This window comes from Physella acuta, unplaced genomic scaffold (genome assembly GCF_028476545.2).
Source record: "Physella acuta isolate Inbredline_101_S28 unplaced genomic scaffold, ASM2847654v3 ptg002444l, whole genome shotgun sequence".
Classification (NCBI taxonomy): Eukaryota; Metazoa; Mollusca; class Gastropoda; family Physidae; genus Physella; species Physella acuta.
In genome coordinates, this window is record NW_026733929.1 from 1 (window position 1) to 12596 (window position 12596).

The 12596-nt window shown below is 38.5% G+C and overlaps 1 protein-coding gene and 1 long non-coding RNA gene across 2 annotated transcripts; both read right to left on the reverse strand.

Moving 5' to 3' along the window:
- Positions 1-621: 621 nt before the first annotated feature.
- LOC131933304 (uncharacterized) lies at positions 622-6183 on the reverse strand (the record flags this gene model as incomplete). Its single annotated transcript, XM_059290083.1, is given in 8 exon segments — positions 622-695; positions 2578-2748; positions 3522-3629; positions 3956-4057; positions 4352-4435; positions 4831-4893; positions 5150-5373; positions 5748-6183. Coding segments are annotated over 8 exon segments (887 nt in total), but the record flags the coding sequence as incomplete, so codon positions are not given.
- Positions 6184-10486: 4303 nt separating this feature from the next.
- On the reverse strand, positions 10487-11851 carry LOC131933298 (uncharacterized). Its single transcript, XR_009384929.1, has 3 exons — positions 11724-11851; positions 10732-10893; positions 10487-10560 (listed from the first exon to the last, which is right to left on the reverse strand). It is a non-coding gene; the product is annotated as an uncharacterized LOC131933298 (long non-coding RNA).
- Positions 11852-12596: the final 745 nt, after the last annotated feature.

The window sequence follows — 12596 nt, forward strand, 5'->3', positions numbered from 1 at the left end:
GAATTTATTTTTTTTTTATTTTTTTTATTTTATTTTTTTAGTTTTTTTAATTTTTTTTTATTATTTTTTTTTTTTATTTTTTGAATTTATAAAAAACTGTCCACTAGGGTCAGATGCCTCACGGTACACGGCACCGGTGCTGGAGTTGATGCTGAAAAACTGGCGGTAACTCTCTGGGTTACCTGAATCATAAAGGGGGGCAGGTAGACAATAGGAGAAATTTTTTTAAAATCAACTTTTTCTCAAATGTTAAATAAAAACAAATCATCTTAGGTTTTCTGACTGCAATGTATTTTAGCTGCTGATAAAATTACTGATTCATTATTATCGGACTTATTAAAAATATGTTGTAATATGTTTCTCTTTATATTTTTAAAGACATTTGTAATTTAGACTTCTAATAATTATTACGAAAAATCAGAAAACGGCATCATTAATGGAAAATAATTAGAATAAACATTTGAAAAAAATTCTGTTACCTATAGCTTCATTTTTTTTAGGTTTAAAGCAAAACGTTTATTAGTTGTGAAATAAATTATAAAAGAAAAAATCTCAACAAATGCGTAACGACAGTTCATTATACAAACCATTAAAGGGCGATACATTTATGTGAACTTACCCCCTATGATAAAATAGTTGACAGTACATGAACACATGGCCAGTAACTGACTTGGTGTGATTGAAGTTAGTTCCCCCTAAAATTGTCAGTAACATTACACAAACATATTTTTAATAACCCCCCCCCCCTCAGCACTTTAGTGTTAATATATTTGTATACACAGTTTTTTTTTATTCTTTAGATGATATTATCGGTTGATTAGATTCATTGGCAACAGAGCATTACCCCGTCAATAAGCCCTGCTCACCAGTGGCGTAGCCAGGATAGTCTCAAACTTTCGATTTGCATCCCCCTCACACTTTTTATATATATACCGATGGGTCTATGTGGGGGGGGGGGGGGGGTATGACCCCCCCTAACCCCCCCTGCCTACGCCACTGCTGCTCACCCTCTCCCCCATCACTCCTACAGGTCACTTACCACCTGTATATTAAACACCCCAATCCCCACCCCACCCCCCACCCCCCATTAAAAAAGGTCGATTACAAATTGACCCTAAACCTAATTCTAATAGTTAAACTAACCGTTAGGTAAATATTAAGGCTACTAGGTTTAGGTTAGGATAAGGGCTAGGGATAGATCCGCACTATGAATGTCCGTGGATTTTATACTTAGCAGTACGGAGTCGCAGCTCAGCATACAATAATGACTAAATTAGAACCACTGAGTTTTTATTAATGGCGATCGTCTCCCCTTCTGAGCTCAAATCTATTTTAGAAATCTCAACGAAAACAAGAACACTTGCCAACGCGGCAATCGCGAGTGCTGTTCAACTGGACAAAGAGATAATCTGTTTTTGACCACTAGTCCCCTGTAAACAGACACAGCGCATGTTCCGATCCTGACGTTAACCAGACATCCTTTAAAAATCGCTCGTTTTAAAAAGTTTTATGAGGTGGAAAAGTTTTGATCGCGTGAATTGTCAGGAGCCAGTATATATTTTAGAAATATGTTTTGTTCAAATCTATCTTTTACGATAAGCAATATTGTTTATTAAAAAAAAATCCCATGACTTGTATAAATATTTTATTAAACGCCTAGAATACTTTAAATGTCAACTAAACATCTAACCTACCTTTCTATGTCTATCGGCTTCTAAACAATTGACTACCTTACCCTGTCTTTCAATGTTTCGTTCAGACTTTTTTTTCGGGGGGGGGGGGGGGGGGGACGGGGGACGGGAGACGACGACACTTGATATTTTATTTTCGAGTGGGGGGGAGCTGACATGGGTAAAGTATATATTTTCTATATAAAGAAAGTGCCCCCCCCCCCGGAATAGACGCATGGAAGAAACTCTGCTGTCCATCTGCCTTTAAATAACTGATCTACCATTCCCTCGCTATCCGCCTCTAAGCATAATAACATACATTTCCATGTCAATCGACCCTTAAACAACTGACTACTTTTCCTGTATATATCGGCCTCTAAAACCTGCCTTCCCTTCCACTGACTATCGGCCTCTACTCTGTACACCTCACTTGACATGACTTACCTTCCCCTTTCTATCGGCCTTCTAACACCTGACTTACCTTCCCCTGACTATTGGCCTCTAACACCTGACTTATCTTCCCTCTGAATATCGGCCTCTACTCTGTACACCCCACATGACATGGCTTACCTTCCCCTGACTATTGGCCTCTAACACCTGACTTATCTTCCCCTGAATATCGGCCTCTACTCTGTACACCCCCACTTGACATGACTTACCTTCCCCTGACTATCGGCCTCTACTCTGTACACCCCCACTTGACATGACTTACCTTCCCCTGACTATCGGCCTCTACTCTGTACACCCCCACATGACATGACTTACCTTCCCCTGACTATCGGCCTCTACTCTGTACACCCCCACATGACATGACTTACCTTCCCCTGACTATCAGCCCCTAACATCTGACTTACCTTCCCCTGACTATCGGCCTCTACTCTGTACACCCCCACTTGACATGACTTACCTTCCCCTGACTATCGGCCTCTACTCTGTACACCCCCACATGACAATGACGTGACTGGCAATGTTCCAGAACAAATCGAGGCGTCTGTTCAGACGAGGCTTCAGGGTCTATCGGGGTCATGACCTCCACCACATATACAACCACGGGCACCGTCTCTCCGGGGGCGGGGAGCTGGGGAAATCAAGGTCATGGTCAACCTGCTGGGCGCCCCGCGTGTTTGTGCTTACTGACTGTGGGGAGGTCGACCATCGTACCAAGGGTTCGTCCTTAATGCAATACTTCAGACGAATACCACCCCCCAGTGGCGTCGCTTGGTCGGGTGTCACCCGGTGAGGCATTTCGTGGTGTCACCCCCCTCCCAAAGAAAAAAAAAGTATATATATAGTGTGTGTGTGTGTGTTGGCCTACATAGGCCTATAATACCCCGCCCTTTTGCAATAACCGTTAATTTGTACTTAAAAGACTATTTAACTTAATTAATCACTAATGGATCTCACAAAAAGGCATTTTGCTTCTGTACTTTTTGCCATTTTTTGCCTTGGTGTCACCCCCCCCCCCCTCCCCTAAATGGTGTCACCCAGTGCGGTCCGCACTCTCCGCCCCGCCCTCGCTACGCCTCTGCCCCCCCCCCCCCCCCCCAATTCCCACTATTGTCTTAAGTTTTAAGAAAATAAAACAGACCCCTCAAAAATGACGTCACAATGTTCCTTCCCTACACTAAAATAACAAACAATGCAAGTCTTAAATAACGTTTGTTTTTAAAAAATACATAAGTCGTGCTCTTTCTTAAACCTCTTTCTCACACTGAACAACATCGTTACGTGAGTGAAGTCATGTTACGTCCTTTACAGAAGACCCTCATAAAGACATACAACTGCTATGTGATGATGAACACTAGCTTGTATGGTAGTACACCTGGTCAGTCTCATCAGCCACTTCCTCACCTTTTTATGCAGCAACAGCAACAACAGCTGGTCGCTGAACGATTCCAGAGATTTTTTCAACGTGATCACTCCAGTCTTTGTTACATTTAAGTATTGTGCTGATACATCCTGGGAAAATATAAGAAGTAACCTGTTGATATATTATGGTGTAGAAGATTATTGTATCTGGCCAACAAACATCACATTTATCTGGCCAATACCTTTAAACATTCATTACATCACACATTTTTTGTTTAGTACTTTTTATCTCTATTTTTAAATCTAAAAAAAGGTGTAATATGTCTTCAAAAAGCAACAAACTATCCAAATACACACATACACAAACAATAATATATGACAGAGGTCATAGAGCAATGGAGACAACAGGTAAAAAGATCAGTTGTAGCGTCACAAATATCTGCTAGGCCAAGGGACAGATGGACAGATATACTTACATTTAGTCCGTCCTCGTGGATGACTGTGAAGACTAGATTAGCACTCGACACGGTAGGATAGTGCAGGTGCATCAGATACAGTACTGACCCTACCGGTGTGTCCTGCACGGCAAAAAAAGTCAACTTCAACATAGAGACGTTTCTATTTTTTGCATCTAAATGCCAAGTTCTCATCAATGTATTTTTAATGATATTGTTATTTCTATATTAAGTATTTGTTTTATAAATAGATATTATACATTTGCTCATTATAGAATCAAAATATTAAATTTAACTTAAACAGTCTGGAATTTAAAAAAAAAATTTAAAGAAAAAAATCATAATTTATATTCAGATACACAATCGGGACTAATGGAGTCGTTGAACAACAACACAACCCATGAAAAGAAAAGTTACCTTAAAAATTGTAAATTCTATCATAGAAGTCACGTTATCAGTACTTGCTTTATTGGCCAATAGGACGCCCCGTCGAAAAAATGGCTGGGAGAGTTGAACATTGGTTACATAAGCTATAACACTTTGTCTTTGTACCCTTCAATATTGTGACAATGTATTTACGATATCAGCGTAACTGCTAAACACAGCCACACCTGAACACCACGTAGCCACACAGCCACATCAGCAGATGGATAACCACACCATTTCAATGTTACACACGAGCACACTATCACCTCACCACTTAACATCATTAGAACAGCATTCGATCCTTTATTCTCGCCAAACAAGACATCTTCGTCGAATCACACAGCCACTGTATGCATTCATCGTAGTTAAACCACACTACAACTGTGACAAATGTTTGAACACCTTAGAAAACACCAGTACACCACATAGCACATAGCCTCTACCATACAACCACTACCACACAGACCCACCTTTGTATGCCCATCGATGTAACAGTGTAAGGTAAATTTAATTTCATGTGGGACCAATCGATTCTGGAGGAATAGTTATCACTTTTATATAGTCTAATCTACGCAGTGAAATAGGTAAAATATTGATGATAATCTAATCTAACTTAAACTGTTATAACTCAGGCAACGTAGTTTGCAAAGTGCATTTGTTTTACTGTTTCATTACATGAATAGGCTTTTAAAAAGAAAATCGGATGAGCAAAAATAATGTTACTGGTTTCGAATAATTTAACTTTAAATTACATAAATCAATACCAGAATCGAAGATGGCGTATCTTACTTCTGCTGGTAAAAATCTGGCAACTGTGACAGCCCAGTGCAATGTGTCACTCTGGTTGACTGGGCCAGTTTTAAAGTACTCGCTGATGTCCGTTCCTGACGTCACATCCTGGACAGTCGAGCTCCAGAAGCCTTCAGACCCGAGGGCAAGTTCCATGACCACCTCCCCCGGATGGCCTTGAACTTTGAGGAATTTTTCCGCGGGTTCCATACACGTTTTACTGCCTGGGTTTCAGGAAATTGGTTGTGGGTTATATTGTTTGCCATATTTAGTGTTTACAAATATGTCGCACTATTTTAATACAAATGTCGGGCTATAATCAATAGCAAGGTATTTTGTAACTATTAAAAAAAACTCTACTGGCCCTTCTTGCAAGCCTTTCTACCAAAGAAAACACAATCGTATAGCTAGTTTCACGATAACCAACTCATCCCTAACCTTGAACTAAAAAACCGATCCCTAAATGTAAAAAAATGCATATATTTAGGCCTAAATCTATGCCTTAATGGATTAAAAAATAAAGTACCATTACTGGTAAATTACAATTTACAAATATTTTGATATAGCTAACAAGTAAAAAAATGTCTTTTATAAATACCTCTGGCCACTGGTACTGATAGTATTGAAAACACAAATAAGATGAAAACGTTTTTCACCATGGCCCTCCTGTATCTTTTAGAAGCCTCCAACTTTTACAGACTTATTTATTTCCACACACATACGTTTTTTTTTGGTCGAATAATTGTTTTATATTATTTTCTTACTAGATGTACTTGACGTAACAGATCTATATTGTTTTAAATATCTTATTACAAGTTCTTTCATATATTCTAGATGTTCTTATGCAAAGTCTAGCTAAATCTTCTTGCAACATGTGACGGCAACATGTTTACGCTACAAGTTCCTGCTATAAGTCTATACTATATATTTGCCGTTTTTTAAATGAATCATCACATCTTAAAATTGATTTGATATAACCTAACAAATGTTAAAAAGTATTTGATGTAACCTAACAATAGAAACAATAACTAATGGAGCTCTCCTAACTAGAAGGGATGTTTACTTCCGTTTCTTTCAAGCATCAAGTAGTGCACTTTTAGTGAGACAAGGTTTTTATAATCTTTCATTTAGGCCTAACTTGATATTTTCTGTACGCCATGGCAGAAATAAAGAGATCAAAATTTTCACACACTTTTGCATAACCGATTTGTACAAAACTACTATGTAGTAAATGGAAGTAATGGATTGACTACCAAAAAGCCTATATACTCTAGTAAGGGGAAGTAATGGTTCCACTGGCAATAAGCGTATATAGTAAGGGGAAGTAATGGAGCGACTGCCAATACGATTATATAGTAAGGGGAAGTAACGGATCGAATGGCAATGAGGTAAAGAAGTGGTATGATATCTATAACTAAACGATTGGTAATAGTCTGGTTTACATTAAAATCCTGTTGTAATTTCTTAAAATTACTGAAACGTTCGCTAAAAACGCTATACTATTGTATTTTAGTTGGGCAGATAATGACGATTTGAAAATTTAATGTACATAACTCATAACAACAATACACAAATTTTAATACAGTCTTCTTAAAAATTTAAACTTTAATACTTGAAAAACATAACATTAGTAATTTAAATTAGTTCAAATAAAAATGACAAAGATTACAGAAAATAAAATTCTACTAACATCCAAAAACAAAAAGTAGTAAATATGAAAAACATTTTATTTCACATAAAAGCAAACGCAAGGTAAGAAGGCGAATAATTATATTTTAAATGTTTAATTGTTTTTTTTGGTTTATTTTTATATTTTATTACATCATTTTAAAAAAAGTGCCCTGAAAGTGTTTACTTAAGTGGGGTCGTGGGGTTTACAACTTGCCATGACATCACCCGTAGGCCACAGGTCCGCTGTAGGCTATACCAGGTATTGTTAGTTTTTTAATTTAAAGATTATTTTAGTTTATATTTCCTGCGGTTACTGCTTGTGCCAACCAAAGTCTGTTATCGATATTGTATGTAAAGGCGATCTTTTGATGTCGAATTGTACTCATTCAATAACTGCTGTATGGCTGATTGACAGGGTTTAAGTTGCTTGTATCGAATCGAACCCTGGTGTTTCAATGACTACTGCATGGCTGATTGTGTTTCTTTTGTTACTATTATTAAGTTTCTTATCAAGCATAACACTTTTACTTGTGTTTGGTAGCTAAAATTGCAATCTTTGAGTGACGAAACATGTAGCTAAATACGGTGTGTGAAATAATCAGGCTGGTCTGTTTGGTTTGGTAATTGTGGGTTGGTCACTTATTTACGCCAACCACCTCATCAACCACCTCACCAACCATGATTTACAACGTTGCCTCTATTTATTCAATTTAATTTAGTAATAAAACAGGTGGTGTTAGTGACACCACAAATTAAAGACAAAGTTATTATGGACGTTTCGACCTAAGGTCTTCGTCAGCACGCAATAGTGATAAACCAAAAAAAATTAGTGAAAATCTCATCATTGAAAGCACGTCTTGTCTAAATCTAAAAGAAAACACGGATGATAAAAAACGTTTGGCCAATGTATAGAGATGGGGTTAACTTGAGCTAGGTCTAAAATTATGTTAACATTTGTCTTTTTTTTCTAATCCGTAACCACATTATTGTCATTATTGTGTGCTAACGAATACCTTGGGTCGAAACGTCTACTGCACCTGTAGTTGTCTTTAATTTATGAAATAACTAATACTACCTGTTTTAATACTAATTGTACTAATCTCACTGCATCTGTCAATAGTATTTTCTATTTACATTCGTGCAATTTAACAAAATATTTTATCTTACTCGTTCGGAGGTTTCTGTCAATTATTAATCGTTTACTTAAAAAAATCGTTCAATTAAAGACTCAAGAACAACGGTCTTAGTTTTACAATATAGTCTTACAGTATAGTTTTACAGTATTTGTTTTACAGTATAGATTTTTATAAAAATTTCTGAAATTAGAGTGCGAGTCGGGGAAAAGGGGGAGGGGGTTCGGCGTGTGTACATAATATTGTTTGAAGTTTCTCTATTGTAGCCTTGAAATGAATTGCGTACACAATGGCTGCTTAAGCCAGAGTTACATTGACATCATTGAAATATTTCAACTACAGCAACATGTTCTAAAACTAGAAATACATCAACACACATCAATAAAGAAACATTTGTATCAGTCATTATTTGAAACATGTCACACCCTTTTATCCTAGACAGGGTTTAAGTTCCTTGTATCGTCGAACTTCAAACCCTCTTATCCTAGACAGGGTTTAAGTTGCTCGTATCAAATCGAACCCTGGGGTTTCCGGCTTTGAAAATTTCCGGCACCATGTTGTTGAAGCGCATCTTGAACCGGTTCTCCTGCATGGGACTGTCCGTCTCCCGGACCGGTTTGTCCACGCCGATCTTCTTCAGACCTCCCCCGCGCTCATGTTTCATCGAGCCCAGGGTCGAGGGGTCGTTCATGAACCCTCCCGTGTTGGCGATTCCGGGTATGGCGGGGCTGGGCCGGAAGTGGATATTGTCATCGAAATGAAACGTGCTTTGAGGTTTGTTTGTGACGGGGTTTCTCATGTCTTGTGGTTTAGGCCCGACTTGAGGTTTCTGGGTCAGGTCGCTGGAACATTGGATAAATGTTCGGAACTTGTTTCTGAAGCTACCAGGCCTTGGGCTTGGTTGAGTGGATTGGTCGATTCGCTTGACGGAGCATGCTCGGAAGCAGGTGGCGGCGCTGGGGTATTCTTGTTTACACACGTGACAATCAGGGGCGACCTCCTCCATGGAGGTGTTACTGGTGATGGTGGTGGAAGAACCGTTGGAGCCCGCGTTCTCTTTCCGCTTTGAGCGAGCGGTTCGGATAGCGATGTAGACGACGACGGAGCCGATGGCGATGAAGCCGAGGAAGGACAGGAGGAACATGGTCAGCGGGACAGTGGCCGTGCTGGAGGTGTCGGTTGTCTCGGGTTTAACGCTGGGCGTGGCGGCGGCGGGTTCGGAGTTCAAGGCCGCGTTGGGGACGGTGGCTTTGTCTGCCGTGGCGAGGATGTTGTCCAGTGGTACCACGATGCTGTCGAGCACATCGACCTGGAGGGTGGCGGATGTGCTGTGCTGTAGGGCGGAGATCTCGGTGGCCTGTACGCCAGTAGATAAATAAGGATTAACTTTCTATAGGCTGAGTGCAGACAAGTCATAGCATTGATCATTAAAATCTAAAGGTAGTATGTAAATTTATCGTAAAATGAAGACGATGTAGTAAATATAATTTTAAGAATTTATATTAAAATCATAGTAGATATACAAAAACCATGTACACAAATTTGGCAATAATTAAGCTTGAAAGAATAATATGACACAATAACTTCGCAAATCATTGTAAATTTAAAACACAAATATTTAGGTAATACTTTTGTATTACCCGTAACAGTAAAAAGATATGTTATTTTTTTAAAAATATAAACAACACAGATAATTTATTTAAAAGTACACTACTGTGTAAAATCAAACAGTCAAAGAAACTGTAATAGATAGGACTTGATACTTTCTAGAATTTCTTTTTATATCATTTATATTTTTATGTTAAAACAAAATGTGACAAAAATATTTTTTTTTATAATCATTTTACACTGAGTGCACACACAAATGTTTACCGTAATGGTCAAGAGGATCTCCTTGACACTCAGTGAGCAGGTGGGCTTGACGATTTTGATGATCCCTGTCACTGAGTTCATCTCAAATTTTTCGGTCAGCTGATTCGGTTCCACTGAAAACATGGGGTACTATTGTGATGATAAGTTCCATTGAAATCATTGCACAAGATTTGAATGTTAGGTTACACCCAGAGTAACAGATACGTTGTATATGTTAGGCTTTAGTGAAAGCATTGGATATGCTACTGAAGCTTACTACTGTAAGGATAGCCCTGGCGTTGACAACAGAATGGCGACAAAGTTAAACTTTAATAAATACCGATACAAGTAAAGTTTGATAGGCCTACGGTATTTTTTTCTGTAAATCACGATGAAAATAAACCCTTTTAGAACACCCATTTACATAAAATTAGACAGTTTTAACAGTAACAATAGTTTTTACATACAAAAGTACCTTTTAAATGAAGAAAAATAAATAAAATTGTAGGGTAATTCTCTCTCCCCCCTCCCGGCCCCCCTCCCGGCCCCCTCCCGGCCCCCCTCCCGGCCCCCTACACTTCAGTAAGCTACATTATCAGTAAGATAGACAATTGGCTAGTTATTATTTAAATGTAGAGGTTTGGGTTAAAGTTCGAAAAATTATTTCCTACCTCTGGATATGCTGTAGCTGATGGAGTAGTTCATCGTGTCTCTGTCTTCTGCCAGTATAGGGGCGGGGTAAATTCTCAGCAGGCCCTGAAAGTTCCAGAAAAAATGTCAGCAGGAACACGACACTATGGGTGTACAGTTACGTACAGCTACAAAGAACTAACTCTGTGCACCATAAAACTAAGGGACACAAAGAACGATAACTATGCACTGCGACAAAGAACGGTAACTCTATGCACAGCAAGAACGACAACTCACCGTGTAGCCGCACTTGATGACCGTTTGGAAATAGGGCGTGGTGCAGTAGTTGTCCAGTCTCTGACAGTCAGGGTACACGAAGTACGGACCCTGGTCATCGGCATCCGTCACTTGGATGGTCAGTATGGTGGAGGATGTTAGGGGGTCGGGCGAGCCGTTGTCCTGTTGGGGTCAAAGTTAAAAACAAATAGTTCAATAATTAACAACCTTCCACGGCAGGGTAAAACAGTATCGTGTTGAGTTATGATTCAATATATATATATATATATATATATATATATATATATATATATATATATATATATATATATATATATATATATATATATAAAATCTCTATAGGCGATCATAAAGTACGTCTATTTGTTGATCACATTACTTAATGTTTATTACAAATATTTAGTTTTTTTTCTAGGAAACGTAGATCAATAGAGTAGATGCAGTGGAGGCAATCTGTTTCTTTGACCTCGGCATAAGAAGATATTGTGAGGCTGTGAAAGCACGTATTGTAAATCGTGTGTGTACCGTAAATAGTGTGTAGGGATATTGTGTGAGGTATGTGTATGTTGATGTTGTACTACGTGAACGAGTATATAAAAGAGAGAACGTTGTGATTTGATGTTGAGTGTGCTGTTGGGCAGTATATAATGAGACGAATGGAGACCACAGAGGAGCACTTATAAGGTTCACGTGTGAGGTCAGATTTGGTAAGTTAAGACAATGTGTACGACGTTGAAAAAGATATCTTATTAAACAGTTGCTGCTACGTCTCCATTACTGTCTTGAATCAAATCTTATTGAGACCCCTACATATTCCCTCACATATAGTGTGGTCAGCACCATACGCAATCACTTCTGATTTGAGCTGACTAAACTTAGATACTTATCACAGCTGGGTGGACTTATGGAATCCGAACCCGCGACTTTCAAGTTATCAGTCAAAAGCTCTACCACTCTAGCCCAAGATGAGCATGTACAGAAGATCTACTTACAGTGGCCGTTAGGTTTAAAATGAAGTAGGTTTGGTTGAGGAAATACAGATCGTCGTAATCGATTGGCTGACCCAGGACCACGTGACTCCCGTCTTGTGAGATCCTAAAATAACGGCGTCCATCGTACTGTGGAGAAATTTAAAATTCTGGGTTTAAATATTTAGGTTGTTACTCAAAATTTTATGGTCCAAGTCATACTGGACTGAATTTGACATTCAATGCTTAGGACATATCGGTATGTCATGGAATTTATATTTTCCTTTATCGTCTTTAAGATTTGTGTAATGCCATCTAAGCTAAACAAACTGCAGTTAATTTCATATGATGAACTTTGTCTTATTGAATATTTATTGAGATTTGTTAATGTTTATAAGCCCCATTGAAAGAGGAAAGTAGGTAGGCCGAAACAAACATGGAAAAAGTCAGCTGTCAGTGGGTCCAACCAAGAGCCGAGTACGATGGTGAGGTGATTGCGTCCCAATGCTACACAAGCGGTCCACGGGAATGATAGTGATGATGATGATGATGATGATGATGATGATGATAATAATGATGATGATGATGATGATGATAATAATGATGATGCTAATGATGATGGTGATGATGATGATGATGATGATGCTAATGATGATGGTGATGATGATGATGATGATAATGATTATGATGATGATGATGATAATAATGATGATGATGATGATGTTGATGATGATGATGATGATGATGATAGTGATGATGATGATGATGATGAAGATGATGACGATGATGATGATCTAAGCCACACAGACTGCAGTTTGTTTAATCTAATGAGCCAAGTCTTATTGAACCATTTATAACTTTGGCAATAGTGTAAAAGATTAACATGGGACCTAGAGC